The following is an 18,409-nucleotide window of genomic DNA, read 5'->3' as shown; positions in this document are numbered from 1 at the left end:
TTTCGTGGTGTAGGCGCGGCACCGATGTTGTCTCCAACGGAAGCCTACTGTAAGTAGCCGCCTCGGGCGCGTCAAAACGAGCTATACACTGCTGACAGTGGTAGATAGATAGAACGTGCCCCCGATTGGAGCGCTGACATAGACACGGGTAGTGAGAGCGCAGATACAACTTGAATGTAATAATGTACCAGCATCAGCAGCAGCAGCAGCAGAAAGCTGCAGTACCAGGTACTGTAGTAGGTATGTACGTTGAAGCTCGACGCCGCGCCTTGCAGGGCGCAATAGAGGAAGAGGGAAGGTGTTTTGTAGAGGCTTGGCTGAATTCCGAGGCGTAGGGAGCGCCTGGGTTTGGTAAGAACACGACTAAAACACTAGTTCCAGGGACCGGAACAGCCCGAGGGGCCCTATTATTATTGCGACTAAAACGGCCGAGGCGGGCTTCAGGCTGGCTTAATAAGGATTTATACGCTCTCTACCTACAACTAGATACCCCTGCCGAACTTGAACTGCTCTTTAGCATGCTCTGGCATGGTACAGCATCCGAGAGAGGCATCTATTCTCCATACTACAGTACCTTCGGTATATACCTCCCACATTGGGATGTCCAGTAAGTAATCAAACACGCAATAATATCCCATGCCAGTGGTAGGTACAACTTTTTAGCGGAGGATAGGGACATTAGGGTCTCTGTCACCCTCTCGCAATATCTTGATTATATTACTATCACGGAATCGTTATTCGGCCCGCCTCCCTCCCCTCCTCTCCACTACTGTATCTACAGTACAACGTACCCCAGAATATTCATCCACCCATCTTGATAAAACATCAATAGAAATACTGCTACTGTACCTACCTCCAGTCCGTATATCCATCTTGCCTCGCTCCCACCTTCTTTGCACCACGTTTATTCATATCACACGTCAAATCAACGAGTCCCAGCACCGTAAATTCCCCATCTCACCATCAAGAATCTCAGAACCATTTCAACCATGATCACCGGCCTCGCCCACATCAACCTCACCGTCCCCGAAGGGACTCTAGATCTCGCCAACGAATTCTACGGCGAGACTCTCGGACTGACACCACGTCCTGTGCCGTCGTTGCAAAAGGGGCAACTGGCCTGGTTTGATATTATACCCGAAGGCGGCCACACCAACGGTGAGGGTGGTGCCGACCATGGTGCCAGCCCCTATCAACAAGTCCACATCGCATTCGGCCCCGCCAAGGAATTTCTCCCAGAAAACAAATCGTCGCGACACCCTTGTTTCAGACTTGCGTCGCCGGAAGCACTGTTACAACTAAGACAGAGGATTTGGGATCATTTTGTACGCGGGGGAGCCGCGGCGCCCAGGGAGGCGGATGAGCCGGGGAGCGAGAATAGTGGTGAGTAACCTGCGAAGCGAAGCGGAGCAGAACAGAGCAGAGCAGAGCAGAGCGAAGGACCTACCCAGGTCCAAGCTGTGAACTGCCCTCGCATTGATTGTGATTCAATGCATCTTTTTTTTTTTTTTCTTTCTTTTCATTTTGGTGGCATGTCAGCAGTTGCATTGAAGTGAATCTGATTCTTGCACGGTGTTGGGGGTTGTCGAGTCCACCAGCCCGACTTGGCTTGTTCTGCTTTTGTCGCGCGACTGTGAGAGAGGCCCGGACATATTCACAGAGAGATACGAGGGAAATTGTTTCTTCATTTGAGTTGAGGCACATGTCTTTTCAGGAGAACAGAAGGAAGAGATTGTGGTGATGCAGATGCACGATGGGCTAATCATTTTGTGATATCTAGGTGCCAAAGGCGTCGAATACCCCCAGCGGTTTTTTGCCAGGGACTATGCGGGGAATCGACTGGAGTTTAGTCTTTAATATCTGGAGTCTGGACTTCCGAGGATTGGGTCGAGTCGAGTCGAGGTTGTACCGATGCAAGAGGAGACAGGGAGGGAGGTTGGACTCGGCTGAGCTGGGCTGAGCAGGGCTGGGGTTCAATTTGGGCGAGCAGAGGCAGCAGAGCAGAGAGTTGGGATTAATTAGGACGAGCACACAAAAACCGGCGTCTCACCTAGGTAAGGTACGCTTTACTTACCAGACGCCGCTCAGGGTCGACATTACTGGTGTGGTAGGTATGGGCGATTGCGTTGGCTAGAGGAGAGTCTGTTTCGTATATTGATACGATTTATGATCCATGGTTGTGGTCTGGTCCGTTGAACCCCAAGGGCTGGGATGAGGCCGAATGGTAAAGGTGACTGTGATGAGTGACGGTGCTGCTGACGGCAATGGCTGTGAAAACAGTCGGTATTAAGTTGGATCAAAAGATACCGTCTATGTCTTGCTCTATCCCTTACCTATCTCTTCTTCCCCTTGCCATCTTGGCCAATTCACTACCATTTTTCACTTCCTAGCTATGCCATGCCATCTGGCAGTGACTACACCTATGTCGATGTGGAGAGACGAAACGAAGGGGATGTGGCTGGGAATCAGGGCCCATACATTTTGATGGATTCACATATACGACCAGGACGGGAAGGGAACGGAATGGGGACAGCAGAGGAGACCAAAAGCGATCCTTTTTGGGCTGCGATGTTTGACATTGAGAGTGTGCGAGGGAAAACTGTCTAGTTCTCCGGCGGAGGAAAGCCAGCACAAAGGAGGGCAGAGGGCGCGAGAGGAGAGCAGTTAAGAGAGAAATAGGAGAGACGAGTTTATGTCCTTCAAGGTATCGAGAAATATATGCATAATTATCTCTTGGTTGATATCTCAAGAGGCATAGAGATTCGACCCACATTAATTCCAATCCCCAACATATACTACTGGATAAAAGTGCTGCGTGCGTAGATCCCTCCCGCCAAAATCAATACAAGGTACTGTACCCGTACTTCTCGACATACACACATGCCAATATTAATGTCTCCCCACTCCGTCGACCGACCGATTCAAATGGTATGCCAAACTCGAGTTCGTCGTGGTTGAGGCACGCCAACCTCTGTCGAGAGAAAACCGGAATCAATTGGCCTCGTCTTGGAGATTGGTCCAGTTCCCATCTACCGCTTGATAGTGTCGTGGCATGGTCCGGTAGTGAGTTACTCCAGAATCCGGGCCAGCTTGATTGACTAGAGCTTGAAGAGCAGCATGGTTTGAAATGGCAACTCTTCCTTCTGGATGTCCAGTTTAAGAGAGGCACAGCTGTAACCGTCTCGTCTGTTGGACACGCATTTGAACTGTCCGTCCAATCCTAGGCTCCTATGAGCCAGAGTGTCATTTTCTCCGTTTTTGCCATTCTGCGCTGGATCATCCAACACTGTCTTTGTCCTGACTCGGTCGTACCGTATCTCGCTGTGGGAGATATCCGTGGACAGCGCGATGACTTCCGTCTCCTCGCGCCAGCTACTGGCTCTCGATAGAGGTCTGAAAAGAGGCTGGACAAAGTCAAAGATTGGTGACTATATCGTCCACAGGGCTTCTTAACTTTGTCACTGGCGGTCTTGGTCAATCTCCCAAGGTGGACATTGACACGATGGCCACCTAACAAGAGTCCCGCAATCCATGCCAATCGACTCTCCATAATCTGACGAGGGATGTAACCACAGCATCGATAACAGTTCCAGGATAGTCGTGACACAATATCGCTGTCGCAGCAACAGTGACCGCGTATCAGCTACCTTGGCCTGCTTAGTGTCTTGCCTCGTGCTAGAGTGCCGAGCACCCGGTGTCTCTGGCATGGACCGGAAGTTGTCTCGATGGACGACCTCCACTGGAAGGGTCCGGCGTTGTTACTATCGCAAGAAACTGCGCAATATCGCCTTCAAGTTGGGAGTGGTCCCTCCTTCAAACAGCCCAGGCCTTCCTGGGCCCTAGGTGCCCTTCGGCTGTAGCGCTCTGTTTCTAGTGTTGCGGACCGACTTCCAGATTCCCTCCAGGTCCGTTGCGTCCTTGTTGCGGTCGATGTGGGAGAACGGCACCGCTGGTACAGTTGCTAGCCTGGAGGCCTTCTCAGTACTTCGAAAAGGGGCCGTGGGGCCACCACCAGCTGCCGGAACAAAAGACCTTTTTAATATTTCGAGTACACGGCGGCCTCTGCAACAGCAAAATACTAGCTGTACGTTGAGGTTGTGGTACCCATCTCTCACTCGGACAACCCGAACTCTCTTCCGCAACAAAAGTTGTTCAAACTCACCACTCTTTGAATATAGCGGTCTCCCGGGTACTTCGAAAAGGGGCCATGGGGCCACCACCAGCTGCCGGAACAAAAGACCTTTTCATTGTTTCGAGGATACAGCGGCCTCCCAGGCATCAAAGTCCTAGCTGTTTGGGGAGGTACCCCATCTCTAACTCGGAGAACCCTGTTCCACCACAGAACAAGTTCAAGTTCAAATTCACCACCGTGTTGAATACGGCGGTCTCCTGGGTCCTTCAAAAGGGGGCCCTGGGGCCACCACCAGCTGCCGGAACAAAGGCCTTGTGATGATTTCGAGCATACGCTGGAAGCCTGCGGAATCAATGGATAGATACTTGTCGACGCTCGACTTCGACGAGCACCATCACATCAGGTCACGCCGCATCATAGCCCAGAGTCGATTTGGTCAATTGGTCCAAGTCGAGTGTAATCGCCCCAGGTCTGGCACAAGTCGGTGACCTCGCTTGGCGTCTGGATATTGGCAATATCATCCGGGTGCTCCAAGATATTGAGATATAATCCACCACTGACATGCCACGCAATATGGCAATGAAAAGGCCATACGCCCGGATTATCCGCGTCGATCTGGAGCACCATGTATCCCGGATTGCCCGACGCGTCGGCAGGTCGGAGCAGCTGGGTATCCCTCCTCATGGGATTCTCAGGTCTGACGATTGTGCCGTCCCATTCGCCCATCCCTTCGGCCAACAGGTACATGTTGTGTCCGTGCATATGCATGGGATGAGGAATGGGGGACAAATTCCTCAGAATGATGCGGATGGAGCTTGCATTGCCGAAATCAAACACGTTCCACTCCGTAGGAAACTGTAATGTCCCATTGTTGGTGTTGCTGGCATTTTCCTGCGTCCGAACTAGAACCGGGTCATTGTAGCACGTGCGGAAGGTCGAGTTGTTCATGGTCCAGACCAGGTGACCCGTGGCATTCAGGCCAAAGTTGAGATCAACCGAAATCTCGTTGGCCGGCGTACTGGGTGGTGAGATGGGAAAGTATGGCGTGGTTAGACTGAGAGCGTCATTGGCACAATGGTCGACACCAGTCGGGGTAGTGTCAGGCCATGCTGTCGTGTTGGGTTTGCTGTAGACATCCGCCTTTTCGTAGTACACCATTGCGTATCCGTACGGTTGGTTAGTGAGGGAACAATTGCTGATGACCGTGCGCATCCAGACTGCATCGGTGGAAGCCCCACTTGCTTCGACGACGACATCTGCTCGTTGTCCAGCGCCCAATGTAACAATTTGTGTCGTGTACGGCACAATGGGCACAAAATCATACGCAATGACTTTGAGCTGGTGGTTGTCGATGCTGAACTTTTGAATAGCCTCTGCTCCGGCATTAATCAGTCGTAGTCGGTATGATTGTCCTTTTGTAAATTGAAACTTCGAGTACCCGGCGCCCGAGGTACAATTAGTACTGTTGCCAATCACTGAGCAGTCGAATGTGCCTTTGCCGTTGATCAAATTGTTATCGGAGGGTGGTGCCACTTTGTTCAAGTCGGTACCCATGACCTGCTCGACGAGATCGTAATAGCTGCCGTGATAGTAATCGGTAAGGAGTACCGGTCCCAAATCCACATCATACTGCGCATTAACCGGGCCGTGAATGATCATGGCACCAAAGACTCCCCCAGCGTACTGGGCCGAATAGTGGGCATGATACCAACTGGTCCCGTACAAGTCGGCGTTGAAAGAATAGGTAAACGTTTGACCGGGGGCGATGGGACATTGAGTGACGCCAGGAACTCCATCCTCATACGGTGTGCCTTTTTGCAAAAGGCCATGCCAGTGCAGGGAAGTGCCTTCCTGGGGACCGGTTATCGCATTCACAACTGTAACTTCAATGGTGTCCCCCCAATTGGCTTCGATGGTGGGTCCGGGGAACTGTCCGTTGATAACAATCACATCTCTTTCCACGCCGTCCGGTGCCATGACGGAGCGTTTAATCACGAAGTTATACTTGCGTACAACTCCGGTCTTTGGGGGATCGCTGTATGGGTCGGTGTTTGTGGCTGTCCTTGAGCCCCAGGGAAAAGTCCTTGGTCCGCCACCTTGTCCACCACCAGCAAACTGGGGTCCTGGGGTAGTGGTTTCACCACTGCCATTGCTGGCGCCATTACAGTCGTCCGAGTTGCAGTTGTTATTGCCAGCATAAACCCCGCCACCGTAACCCGGTACTCCAAGAAATCGAGGGAATCTTGGGGCGCCTCCTTTGCCACCCTGTGGTAGTGTCCCAAGGAGAGATCTACCATTTGTCCGCGCTTGTGGGAGTCCCCATCTTCCGCTACGAATGTTCTGAGGCCTGATCGGTCGAAGCGGGATGGCCGTAGGGAATATAATGTCTGATATGGATTCAGGAAGGATATGTGTGACGGTATCCTGCGGTGAGGGCGGGTAGGTGAACGTGTCTATCTGGCTTGACGTCGTTGTAGTCGTCCTTGATGACGAGTTGGAATAGCCCGAGGTATAATTATAGGAACGGGCCGTCGAGGTTGTTGTTGAGGAGTTGAATGCCCCGACCGCCACAATAATGGCACACAAACAAAACACCACCTTCAAGAAACAAATCGAACGGCACATCCTGGACAAAAGCACAACAGAAAAAGCGAGTGCGACAGTCGCAAACGAGGGTAAAGGGGTCAGCAACAACAACAAATCAACATCGGAACGGCAAGATACAACACAGTCCTGGAAGGAACAGGAGAAGAGGATTTGCCCGGGCCAGAGGACTGTTTATCTTTACCTGCTTGGGGTTTCATCGTTTGTGCGTGGCCGTCATCAGACGGCCACGTCTGGGCTTGTCAGTCTCGTGGAATACTGCGATGCAGGCCACAGCCCATCCGTGGCTCCTCCGGATCTGTTGACCCAGACAACAACAGTAAGGCTGGCGAACTGAGGCAATGCGCTCAATGTTTGCTGTTACGTTGCTCCAGACCCAAAAGACATCCAGCAATTCCAGCCAATGAGTCTGGCCCGTCGACATCTTGTTCTGACTCCAAGGCCATGCGCCCGCGCCCTCATTTGTTCGGAGCTGGAGTGTCAAAATCTTGACAGTTGTGGCGGTCGGCTGGCGGTTCCTTGACTTACCCAAACCGTTAGTTTTGCTGTCCTTCGCCTACCTAACAGTGACTTTCGCCTCTAGGTACCGAGACAAATCAAGGCAGAACAATGCTATACTTGGATAGCCACCGAAGCGGCCCGTTTCGGGTAGGTGTTCCTTTCTTGAGCTAACGGTAACAGACGAATGAAGTTGTTTTTGGATGCATGACTGTGGCGGAGCGACTAACGACAAGGGTTGTTCGGCGAATGAAATTTGGCGGCGCGCGAAGGTAACAGCAGACCGTTGCTACTTTTGTCTCAAAATAAGTAGTCCAGACCCCCTTCAGTTTCTTGTCAGAAGTCAATAATGCAGGAACAAACGGCCGGCCCCGTAACGGGGGTCGATCCTTTGGGGCATTGACAGCTCCAATCTGGCAAAGTTGGGCTTTCAATTCTGTCAATCCAGGCCCTCGGGTGAAGTCAAAGTCGGGAGATTAAAAGTTGAAAGCCAACTTGATAGCAATCTGACAATTGAAGGTCAATGGAATAAGCCAAGCGCAAGTTCCAGGTGAGTTTTTGTCGCAGCGCTTCAATGCTTCTGCAGCGGCTGGCGCGTCGATAGCCACAACGGAGAAGGACTAGTTGTAGAGATGCATTTTCATAGTTGCGTTGCCCAGAATGTGTATACTACTGAAAGGTGCCTACCAGGTAGGTACATGCGCAGCACAGGTTCGTGCTGTATCCCCGCATGGGTACGGTCAACGGTTTCTCGCCCGCTGCATTGCTGGTGTACCAATGAGTTGGGGAATGATCTTCACGGGAAAACCCCGGCCTGGAGGGTTTTTCCAAAAGGACTTCGCTGTCGGGCAAATCTTTGGTGGTGTGTGTAGCCGCTCCTGGTGTACTTATTGATGCCCGGCTGGTAACGCTGCTCAAGCCTCGCAGGATTCAATTGATTGGACTGTCAAGCTATATCAGTATAGCCAGACCACGACATCCGAGGCACAATCAGCTTTCTGGGCATTCACATATCGGAACCGTCTGATATGATATTGCAGGACCAGAGAGTGATTGAATCGAAAGTCCCGAGAACCGAACGTGACATCCGGCTGACGCCATCGTCGACCGTAGGTACATGGTAGCAATTGGAATGTAGGCCATGCTGAAGGTGACCAAGGATATGCATTCTGTAGTTGTCCTCCACCAGCATTACTGGACTTCATGGGTCTGCTCGATGTTGTACTCTAACAGCGCACGCACGGATGGATCCCTGTGGACAAGAGAAAACTTTCGGCGGTCAAAGCTGGGCGTAAGAGTCTCCCTTCACTGAGATCCGAACACTGACGGCCAAAAACAAGGCCAATATATGTGGCTGAGGGCTGATTATGCCTTGTTTCCCTCGTCAGAAATCCGAGAATGCTAGTACACAAGTGCTGAGACAGACACCACGGTGGATGCTTAGCCAAACCCCTTATCTTGATAAAAAGAGGGTGTCGTGACTATTGGTAACGTTCCGAAACCAGTCAGAGACTCGATCCCGCGACCACCTGCTATGGAAAGCGGTGAGTTTAGCAAGCTGCGTGTTCCGTTTGCGTTTGCATATGCACTGCACTGAACAATTCATCCATCACTAGTATTCAGAGGAACCGGCCATGTCCAGGAAGTAAAGCACTATAGGTGCTTACTGGGTGAGGAGGTCAGGCCACAGCCATGTCCACAGCTAATGTGGCATCGAATCCGAATCCGAGTCCAAGGACGACACGACATCCCACCAGGCCCGATCAGAATAAATCTGTGAACGTCGAGTGAACAAAAAGGTGGGCCAAGAGGGTGCCTAGCTTAGGTCAAGCAGGCGAACAGGTGTTCATGCACTGCACTACTAGACGTGTCCATCATGTTGTGCCGCCTCGAAAACAAAACAAAAAAAATCCACCGCCTGCCGAACCGAATGTCACTGACACTGCTTTTCGTTTTTGCCGACATGTCGCCGCGCACCAGTCTTTTGCAGGACGTACAGTACAGGTGAGACTGAATGTCGGAACAAATGACATGACTGTTGAACAAACCCACCTGCAGCTCGGCGAACGTGCAGATGAGGGCGGTGGAGGGTCGCACGTCAGTCCCCGTTCAAACAGCGGCTGCAGACTTGTGCGACTCCGGGACCCGGACTCGGCCAGAGGAAAGGAACAAAGGACAAGCGAAGTCAGACTGTCTATTGGGCGAGGCTGCGTGGGTCGTAAAGTACAGACTCGGACTGAGAAATATTGACCAGCAACACCCAAGTGACGAGCAAGATCATGGAATGTCGTGGACATGGAGGGACTCTGCAAGGCACCCATGTCGAGTCAAGTCTATACACAAGGAGGAGTTGAGGTGCTCGCTGGTAGAAGCTACACACTGTGCTAGCGACGACCCTTAGTAAGCAGGGCCATCCTTATCACGTGATCTATACTACTGGGGCCAATAAAAAGCTTGACGCTATGCTTAGTAATATGCTGTCGGCCGTGCGAGGCTGGAATCAGGAGGATATCAGTGAGTTTCCCATCTGGACTCTGGCTAGAACTGGCATCGACCCTCTACTACGAGACACAAAACACCACAGCAACAAGTCTTGTACTGTATGGTGTGTGGCACGAACTCGGAGCGACCTCGACCTCGTGATTGGCATATTCGGCAGCCATAGCCGTACCGCATGGTTGACAGATCTTTTGCAACACACGGGGCGCGTTATTGAACAACCTGATGACCACCACCCTCCGCCGACCTCTCATTTCCGGTAGTAGTACCCCAAACGCCAGCGCTTCGTAGTCATAGTCATACTAGTCATGATCATGCTCCATACCGGATCAATCAGCTTTCGGTATGCCTGTGCAAGTGCCTGTGCATGTTCATGCTTCGTTTCATCCCTTCTCCGTCCCATTCCGTTGTTGACACTTCCCACTGATACACTCCTGCTCCCAGCCAGTGGTTGAGCAGGGAAAATCAAGAAGTAGAAGATAAAATTGAAACACGCTGATTCGATCTGTCTGCTCTCCCCATTACCGCTCAGCCGTTCTTGAAATGTTCTTTCGCATATTGTTCGCAGGCCTAGAAGTAACGAGCAAGGGTCAAACGTTGGGTCATGATCTGAGAGGTAAAGTACCCCCCTTTGTAATTGACCACAAAACTATATTCTTTCGGGGTTTCAAGTTTGCCTCACCTTTGCCGGTTTTCCCAGTTTCTGCCCAATTGCTTTCCACTTGTTGGCCTCGTACTCCCTGATGGCTTCGCGGAGAGCGACCGACTGTGCGTGGAAGGTTAGTCAATATCAATGGATTCTCTGTTTCTTCGTACGTACCTCGTCTTCGGCAAATTCTGCATAATGCATGTCCTGAATACCAAGCGTCCGTCAGCCCAGCCTGGGCATTGCTCCGCCATAAGAAGGCAGCATTAATTGTCCTTCAGGCCACCCAAGTAAAAGCATGATTGACCCCGGGGTTCAAGTCAATCCGCCCGTCAAAGTAGGGCCGCATTGTTTTGTTCTTTTCGCTCACCTTGTACCAGTGTTTCTTCACACTACCTTCGGTCCGAGCTGGAAAAGCCTATCCGTAGCAAAATGTAAATGGTTAGCAAGATTGCCGTAGCGACAAAGGGTCAAATAAGACCGCGCAACGATAGAAGATAAACAAGATCAGCAAAGAACTCGATCAATACCTTTGCAATCTCGCTCCAACTATGACCCGCATCCCGCATCTGCTTCAGTCTCTGCTCTTCCTGCGCGGTCCAGGGCGTATTAGTCCGACCCCGTTTTTTACTTGAATCCTCTCCGCCGAGTAAGGCTGGCACGGATTGTGATGTGGGCGTGGTGGCCGACTGATCTGAGGCTAACGATGTGCCGGGTGGAAGTGTGTCAAACTTGGGACTAGCCGATGCTCGTCGCTTGCGTGGATTTGAGGGAGAAGAAGACGACTGTTGTTGTTGTTGTCGAAGACCTTGCTGCTGCTGGTCTGGAAATGTGCCGGCATTAGCGTTTGAATGCGGCTGTTTCGGTGCCAGTATCGGCGCTTGACCCTGCTGCGGCGTCGCCGGTAACCCCTTGAATGCTGTGTTGGGCGATGTGGCGGTCGAACCCGACAACGGTTTCTGCTTTTTGGACGGCGGAGGAGACCTGGATTGAGGCTCAAACGTTAGAGTGGTCCGGTAGAGCCCATCAAAAGTGGATGAAAGCGTCCGCGCAGGAGAACTAGAGCTCAAGTCAAAGTGATGGGAAGCTCCGTGATAAAGAAACGTGAAGCACCAGACTTGAATTTTCCCTCATCCGTGATTAATGCCAGTGTGGTTTCCAGTGTACCACTCCGGACTGAGACCAAGAAGAGACAGATACTTACGGCATGGTGACGACAGGTGTACCTTGTCAAGAAGACTGTCGAGATAAGTATGTCAACTGACTATGCAGTCGGCATGATCAAAAAACAGTCCAGAAAGGTTCCCGTGGGCAGGCCAGCCAGAAAGCCCGTGTACTGTCGCGAGGCGCGGCAGGAGTGGTATTAGGCTCGAAGACCGTCGGTGTCACACGCCGAGAGGGGGGCCTAGATGGTACGGATTGGATTCACCTTGGAAGTCTTTGCGGAAGTGTTAGGCAGGACAGACCAACCGCGGCCAGGAATAGATGTGTGTACGGAGGGCCAGGTGTGACCGCGCAAGAGTGAGACCAGAAGATTTGAAGCCAATCAAGACCATGCCACAATGTGCGAGAGGAACATGTATCAACAAGCAGTTGTCGAAGGTACAGTGCGACGATGACACCGTTCTGGGGCGTTTGTTTTTTGTTTTGCCGTCTTATGGTAGTTCCCATGTATCTTCGCCCATCTGCCGGAATAGGACAAGGCCAGGAAGGTACTTCCAATCTGCGGCGCGACCTGGAATTCCGGATTTAGGTGACTGGTGGCGAGGGTGGGCCTAGCAAAGACCCAGCCAGCAGGTTCTATTTGGGAGGCACGTCAACAATAAGGAAAGGTGAAGTATTGGATCAACGGGATCGGTGATCCGTGGCAAGACTGAGGATTGAAGCATCCGGCATCAGAGAAAGCAAATCAAGGTGACAGACGACAGTGCACTGATTAGAGGTAGGGCAATGGTACTCTTTAGAGGCGCCGCAAGGTGGATGGACAAGAAACAGAAGTACTAGTCATCCAGACTGCTGTGCTCGTGCTAGCAGGAAACAACCTTGCATGCAATGGACCTATTCTGGCTGATTAACTCATACCGTGCAATGTACGAAAGATAGCGGATAGCCCATTGGAGGCACATGTCATGGCCTGGTAAATGCGTGGTTCGGGACACAAAAGGTGGAGGTGGAGGTGGACGTGGCAGTGGTACTGGTGGAAGGGAATCGTGGAGGGGGAGGGAGAGGGAGATGGAGAGGGAGAGGGGAATGCAAACTTCGGGGCCCCAGTTGGCACACGCAATATCATCCAGGCTGATTCCTAGGTTGATAGCAAGCAGAGGCTGGTCAGATGGACACGAGCCTAGATGTAGCTTCAGGTAGATACTCCGTGATAGGTACGTCTTGAGGTCGACCAGATGGAGGCCACCCACGGTCATGGTGAGCCAGAAAGACTAGGATGGCTGCGGGGTAGTGACAGGAGGACGACATGAACGTCCAGGTCATCTCTCGACGTTGACAGGGGACCGGCCGAACAGGAGCGGGTAGACAATAGCGGCAAAAGCTAGTTACAGCTGAACCGATCTGCAAGCCTCACCATGGCTCGCAAATGGTCACAGCAGCGACTCACAGGTAAAGGCGGCCGTGGAGAAACGGTGAGCGCGCGGGTGCTTTCGTGGAAAGCGAGGAAGAACTGAGAACGTTCCAAGATGCCTGGTAGCCCGGTGCATGTCTGCCGTCTGCTCGCCTAAAGATGATGCCTTTCGTGATTATCACTTTCAACCTGCGATTTGAGCGCCGCTACTGGAAGAGTAGTGCCGGTGTCCTGTGTCCATGGTATCCATCCGGAGAGTCAGCTGATTTAGGCATGATGACAAGTTGTCCAACGCTCTCGTGGTTGCGGCGCCACCGCTGGTACTAGGTACAATGAGGTACAAACTAGATATTGGCATACTTGGCCGAGAATCCACCAGGCCGGACAATAATAATGGTGACAGTTGCTCGCAAACAAGTGGTAAGGGCTCTATCGACGATGTGGCGCCGCGGTTGTCTTTCCGAGATCTTCTAGCTCGCAGCAATGATATAATATGTATAGGTCATCCCCGAACGCGCGGATGGATCGAGGAAAAGGGTTCCCCAGGCTAATGGACCGTCTCGGAAACCGACAGTTGAGCCATCCTCCGGCCTTCAGGTACCCTTCAAGTCGGTCACGGTGACTTCGAAGGAACCTCTGCGTGACGCGATTATCGCTACATGCCGCATGCTTCCGCCGATCGACGAACACCGTATTGCGCCGCCCACTCTTGGGGCTGGTACACGCAACTCCGTACCTAAAGCGCTCACAGCAGAGCTGGCCGGAGGATTGAGGGTTACTGGTCTGACGGGAGTGAAGTGTGACGTAAAACTCGTCGCCCGGCAGATGGATGTGGTCGTTCTCTTTCGTTGGAACTTTGTAGACACCGCCGAGTTTTCGTTGTTCGTCACTTGCATTGCATGACCGGGGCTGCAGGATGTGGAGGCGGGTCTGAGAAGCAGATCCTCGTGTCCCTTGCGTCACTCCGAGCCATAAGGAAGTCATTAATCCAAATGCTTGACAGCCAGGCAAGACGGGCGCTGTGTCGCTTTTGCTAAGACCTGGAACACAAAGGAACACAGTCAAGGAGATGCAGGCGCCTGGCAGCCAGTTTATTGACCCGGTAAATACTCCCAGGACACTTGTAGGAGGATGTGTATCGAAGCAAAGCCAGAGAGATAACACTAGTTGTGTTTATTTGTGGTTCGGAAGAGCCGCCAAGGGCACCCATGTACCAGCGTTGAACAACTACCTAGGTACTTTCTGCGGTCATATCGCTAACACTCGATGCTTGACGAAGCGGGTTTCCCTGGGTCTTAGGTCGTCCTAGCACAGTTTGCTGTTAAGAAGAGTGTCGAGGGTCTCAGCCTTGCTGCCGCTGGGGAGAGCACCTCTTTCGCCGGGCTGATGCTATCAAATCGTGGCTACAACAAGACCGCCCAGTCGCCGAAGCTGGAATGACTTCAACCAAGGCGTTCCATTCATCACTTAGATATCTTCCGGCACAGGGAATGCAGATGGATAAATGCTGGCCTTCCAAATCTCGTAGCGGCACCATGGGCTGAACCAGCTGAAGTGCCAGAATGAATGATTCAAATGATTTGGTGTCGCCGGAATCCGTGAAAGACTGCTCGCCCAATTCACTGGGATGGAATGACCAGGGTTCCGGCCAGTGTAGCACAGGGCCTGCCGGAGGGAGAATCTCCCGCTGCATCTTGGAGTCCGTCTGCACACTTGATTGCTTGCTCGACTGCCTCTCGTGGTGTGCATGAAGGTATCTATACGTAGGGCCATGATGAACCTGATACAGCACGATGGCTATTTTCTTGTGGCTTTTTTATTTCCTCCAGGACTCCGGACAACGCCATTGTTGGTTTGTGCGGTTCACCATGGCTGTCATGCATGGCGGAATCTCACTGGTTTCAGAGATGGGCGCGTTCCAGCGTGGCGACCAATTCGATAAAAGCTCTTGACAATATTCAGCTCACGGCGAGGCCAAGGGGAGCTCTTCCAGCGAGTCCTCTTGAGGTAAACCAGGTTTGTTCCTCTCCAGTTTCAGGATGACGCGTCCCCGCCCAAGTTGGGTTCTGTCCTCAACCAGGGTTGCCTTTCCGTGGGTATCACTGCTCATCGCATTTTGAAACATGCGCGCACAACTGATGACTTGAATCCGTCCTTTGACGAAAGCCTGACGATCGCACCACTCGCCCAAGAAGGAATCCCGCCATGTATCAGCTCGACATCGGAGCTCGAAACTGAGCCATTGAGCGGCCTCTGCTGGTTCTAGCTGACAATCTTCCGAGTAGAACCGTTTCAACATGTCACAGTCAAGTTGCCATATCAAGTGTTTGACGTAGGGGGCACACGGGTGACCGTCGGTGACTCGGGCTGGCAACTTTCCCGCAAAAGCATGCGTCATGACGTGGAACCTGGTGTTTGCGTAGAGGACTGGCCGAGCCTCCAACAGAATGATCCGGTTGACCCTTAAAAGTTGAGAGGATCTCTGCGAGTGATGTTGGAAAGTGCCGTCCTTTGGTAGAACACATGCACTGTCATTCTCACCGTTGGCTTCGATCACAGCCTTTCCTCGACCGAACACGACGCAATAGATTTGCAGTCTGATTTCGAGAGGAAGACTCAAAAACTCCATGGCCATTGGAGTCCGCTAAGTAGAACGAACCGTTGAAACTCAATGTGACAGTTGCTGAACGAACGAACGGTACGGTCAGCACTTTTGATGCCAGTTCGCTGCAAGACCGAAAGCCATGCGAATGACGTCCTCCACCTACTGTATTTGCTTATTTCTCAAGGCCCGAGCTTCGGCTGGAATGAGAAAAAATACTGAAAATAAAATAATTTTCGAGCGGTCGGACCCAGAAGTAGATCGTGATCCCGGCTCATCCCGGGCAGGTACAGAACGCTACAGTACATCCCTGACGCCGATTTGATCCAGGGTAGATCCCGGCTCGGGCTCAGTCAAACTCGTTTTATTGTTTGCGGTCTCTGTCGCAAGTCCACAGGTAGTTTACCAGGCTGGCTCAGCTCCACTACTCAGGCATATGGCATACGCTTTTGTGGTATTAGCCGCGCAGCGTCTGACGGGGCTTTCAGGTCCAGCAGCCACGACTGACACGGTTTGAGGCCTAACATAGGGCTGAAAAAGATAGCGTACTGAAAATGGAAACGGTGAACTCGGCCCAGATTGTTGGCGCCCCAGCTGAGGGTTCTCTTGACCTGATAAGGCCCGGAGCGAACACTTGTGCCTGTCGGGTTGCCTTAGATCAGCATGGGTCGCTCTGCAAGGTTCAGCTCAGGCGCTATATCTCGTTTTAATTCGTCCGTCATTGGTTGCAGCCGCCTTGCCGCAGATACGGTAAAGAGAAAGGCTGACGAAAATTTGGAAATGTGCCGTTTTCGAACTGTTGCAAGTAGCTAACTGATTACAGCTCCTTGTTATTAGTGAACTATGCGCAAGCCCAGCGTATCATCTCCGGTAACTTCTTGCTGTCTTTGTGCTAACATGTGGGAGCCCAGACCAGATCACTCCGGCCTGGGGCTGTGGAATAAGAGTATTTCGCAGGTCCCTGCATTTTTCAACTCGAACCAAGGTCTGGCGGAACCGAAGGGGTCTCGTATGTAGTCATGAGGCTCGTGTGTTCGGTTACGGATTTCCCCACAGGCTCAGAATCAATTTGCACTTCCTGTTGCCTGCCAACCGTTGCTGGTTCAGAGGTCGTTGGTGCCAGGGCGCCGGAGGAGGCCACACATGGCACCCCCGAAATCAACGATGCGGTGACCGTTGCTGTCGACACGGCGATACTTGTTGTGATGACTGTGGTCGTCACAACTTGTGGCAGCTGGCTTGGGGGAAATGCCAGTGGTGATTGACTTTGATTCACCTGCGACTTCTTTCCGGCGAATGCCAAGAACGTGATGATCAACGCCAGCAACAGCACCAGGACGTTCCTACTGTCGTGTAAAAACCGCCGGGCATATCTAGAAACCACCTCCCCGAGATCTGCCATAGCAGGGGCGGCTTCGGGGACTATCCCGGCAGTTGTTGCCGACTCCTTTGTGCGGTCAAAGTCTTCGAAATCGGCCAGACTTGATTGTCTTCCAGCTTCCCCATAGACTTCGCGCTCACGAGCGTCCTGGTCATTCTGGCCGTGATCGCCGGTAGGCAGTTGCACTGTCGGTTCTTCAGACACGGAGCCCCTGACAACAGCAAGTTTGGCCTCCAATTCTCGTCGCAGGTTCCCGGGAAGCCACACTCTGATCTCCACGTCCACCTTTTCCATTTCTTGCCAGGCTGCAGCCCATGCCCCTGCTCGCATCAGACCATTTGCCGCGAAGATTTTGATATCCCATCTTGGATTGATCTCAGCAGCGACAACGGACTGACCGCAGTCGGGGCATGTGGAATGTGGACAGCGTTCATCGCCATCATCCCCCGTCAAACTGCCACTTTCAAAGCCACTGTCGGTATTATCAGCGTCAGCGTTGAAGTAGTGGCTGTGTCGAATTCGCGGTTTCTCAAGTTGTAGACTTTCTAGCAATCGTTCTTCGAGCAGTTCGTAGTCCTCCTTGGGATGGGGTATCAGTATTCCCCTCGTCCTGACCTCCACATCCACCACTAACTTGTCACGGAGAGTCTCGAATCGCTTTCTGTACAGTTCAGGTAAAAATTCGGCGATCAAGAAGTCTTCATCTGTCGTTGACTGTGGAAGCAAGGTAGGCGGCAAGAGTGTGCAGTGAAGGAGCACAAGAGGGAATTCGGTTCTGAGATTGCTGTTGAGTAACTTGATGGGGGTGCCTCGACTAGACTTGACAGATCTCTTGGACGCGGATATCATGGGTGAGAAAGAAGTCCTACGGCTGCAGGACGACTTCTGCGAGCTGCTGTGTCTGGGATGTCTCAGAACACTATTCGTCTCACTCATGATCTCATCTCGCATTTGCAAGGCCTTCACGCTGCTGGGGTGGCGGAATGGCGAATTGTACTTTTTGGCACTTGTCGATGAAGCGACTTGAAGAGGCGGCCCCTCCTTATGCCGGGTTGGTGTTTTTGGACTTCCATACTGCTCTTGTTTTGACGGAAGATACTGTGATACAGAGGCTGGAAATGATGAGATCGACGAGCAACCTGAAATTCGCCTATCGTCGTCCAACGCATCTTCCTCTTCTCTTGATTCTTCGTCCGGCGGTGCATCCTCGGTCTCGGTCCCGGAAGTGCTCTCATCGTAGACACATCCCGAGAAATTGTAATCGTGAGTAGGCCTATGGTTGGCGGCCGATGGAGCGGGTGGAGAAGAGTATGACTGCTGTCGTAAGGAAAGCGGAGAGGAATATTGATAGGGAAAGTCTTCCACTCCTACGGAGGCCTGGGAAGAGGAGGAACACGGTTGTGACATGGATGAACTTGTTGAAGCCCTCGATGGCCTCATGTCCGTCAAGCGGTCCTTGCACAAAGCACGGC

General features: G+C 52.2%; 7 protein-coding genes across 7 annotated transcripts; 3 read left to right on the top strand and 4 right to left on the bottom strand.

The window, feature by feature from the left end:
- The first annotated feature begins 534 nt into the window (after positions 1–534).
- Positions 535–2,783, top strand: HMPREF1120_04580 (uncharacterized protein). Its single transcript, XM_009158712.1, has 2 exons — positions 535–1,383; positions 1,781–2,783. The coding sequence occupies exons 1-2, from the start codon at positions 990–992 to the stop codon at positions 1,855–1,857; spliced, it is 471 nt and encodes a 156-aa protein (XP_009156960.1). The 5' UTR covers positions 535–989; the 3' UTR covers positions 1,858–2,783.
- A 290-nt stretch (positions 2,784–3,073) lies between these two features.
- On the top strand, positions 3,074–5,451 carry HMPREF1120_04579 (uncharacterized protein). Its single transcript, XM_009158711.1, has one exon. It carries the CDS (start codon positions 3,931–3,933, stop codon positions 4,288–4,290), a length of 360 nt encoding a protein of 119 aa, XP_009156959.1. The 5' UTR covers positions 3,074–3,930; the 3' UTR covers positions 4,291–5,451.
- Positions 4,128–9,589, bottom strand: HMPREF1120_04578 (uncharacterized protein). The gene has a single exon (XM_009158710.1). The coding sequence runs from the start codon at positions 6,755–6,757 to the stop codon at positions 4,547–4,549; it is 2,211 nt and encodes a 736-aa protein (XP_009156958.1). The 5' UTR covers positions 6,758–9,589; the 3' UTR covers positions 4,128–4,546.
- Positions 8,103–9,706, top strand: HMPREF1120_04577 (uncharacterized protein). The gene is made up of 3 exons (XM_009158709.1): positions 8,103–8,343; positions 8,394–8,525; positions 8,623–9,706. The coding sequence occupies exon 3, from the start codon at positions 9,083–9,085 to the stop codon at positions 9,482–9,484; it is 402 nt and encodes a 133-aa protein (XP_009156957.1). The 5' UTR covers positions 8,103–8,343; positions 8,394–8,525; positions 8,623–9,082; the 3' UTR covers positions 9,485–9,706.
- Positions 9,707–10,261: 555 nt separating this feature from the next.
- On the bottom strand, positions 10,262–11,588 carry HMPREF1120_04576 (uncharacterized protein; the record flags this gene model as incomplete). Its single annotated transcript, XM_009158708.1, has 6 exons — positions 10,262–10,303; positions 10,416–10,499; positions 10,554–10,586; positions 10,750–10,797; positions 10,910–11,363; positions 11,584–11,588. 6 exons carry the CDS (start codon positions 11,586–11,588, stop codon positions 10,262–10,264), a joined length of 666 nt encoding a protein of 221 aa, XP_009156956.1.
- A 3,329-nt stretch (positions 11,589–14,917) lies between these two features.
- On the bottom strand, positions 14,918–15,589 carry HMPREF1120_04575 (uncharacterized protein; the record flags this gene model as incomplete). The annotated part of the gene is made up of 1 exon (XM_009158707.1): positions 14,918–15,589. The coding sequence occupies one exon, from the start codon at positions 15,587–15,589 to the stop codon at positions 14,918–14,920; it is 672 nt and encodes a 223-aa protein (XP_009156955.1).
- Positions 15,590–16,526: 937 nt separating this feature from the next.
- Positions 16,527–18,377, bottom strand: HMPREF1120_04574 (uncharacterized protein; the record flags this gene model as incomplete). The annotated part of the gene is made up of 1 exon (XM_009158706.1): positions 16,527–18,377. The coding sequence occupies one exon, from the start codon at positions 18,375–18,377 to the stop codon at positions 16,527–16,529; it is 1,851 nt and encodes a 616-aa protein (XP_009156954.1).
- Positions 18,378–18,409: the final 32 nt, after the last annotated feature.

The sequence above is a fragment of the Exophiala dermatitidis genome (assembly GCF_000230625.1).
Source record: "Exophiala dermatitidis NIH/UT8656 unplaced genomic scaffold supercont1.4, whole genome shotgun sequence".
NCBI classification, from domain to species: domain Eukaryota; kingdom Fungi; phylum Ascomycota; class Eurotiomycetes; order Chaetothyriales; family Herpotrichiellaceae; genus Exophiala; species Exophiala dermatitidis.
The sequence above is the reverse complement of the archived record's forward strand: the minus strand, read 5'-3'. Positions and strand labels throughout refer to the sequence as shown.

Bases quoted from the DNA above. Each gene is read 5' to 3' on its own strand.
- HMPREF1120_04580 (XM_009158712.1), top strand. From the start codon at position 990: ATGATCACCGGCCTCGCCCACATCAACCTCACCGTCCCCGAAGGGACT. The intron at 1,384-1,780 runs GTGAGTAACCTG...TGTGATATCTAG, and splicing joins GCCGGGGAGCGAGAATAGTG to GTGCCAAAGGCGTCGAATAC.
- HMPREF1120_04579 (XM_009158711.1), top strand. From the start codon at position 3,931: ATGTGGGAGAACGGCACCGCTGGTACAGTTGCTAGCCTGGAGGCCTTC.
- HMPREF1120_04578 (XM_009158710.1), bottom strand. From the start codon at position 6,757: ATGTGCCGTTCGATTTGTTTCTTGAAGGTGGTGTTTTGTTTGTGTGCC.
- HMPREF1120_04577 (XM_009158709.1), top strand. From the start codon at position 9,083: ATGCACTGCACTACTAGACGTGTCCATCATGTTGTGCCGCCTCGAAAA.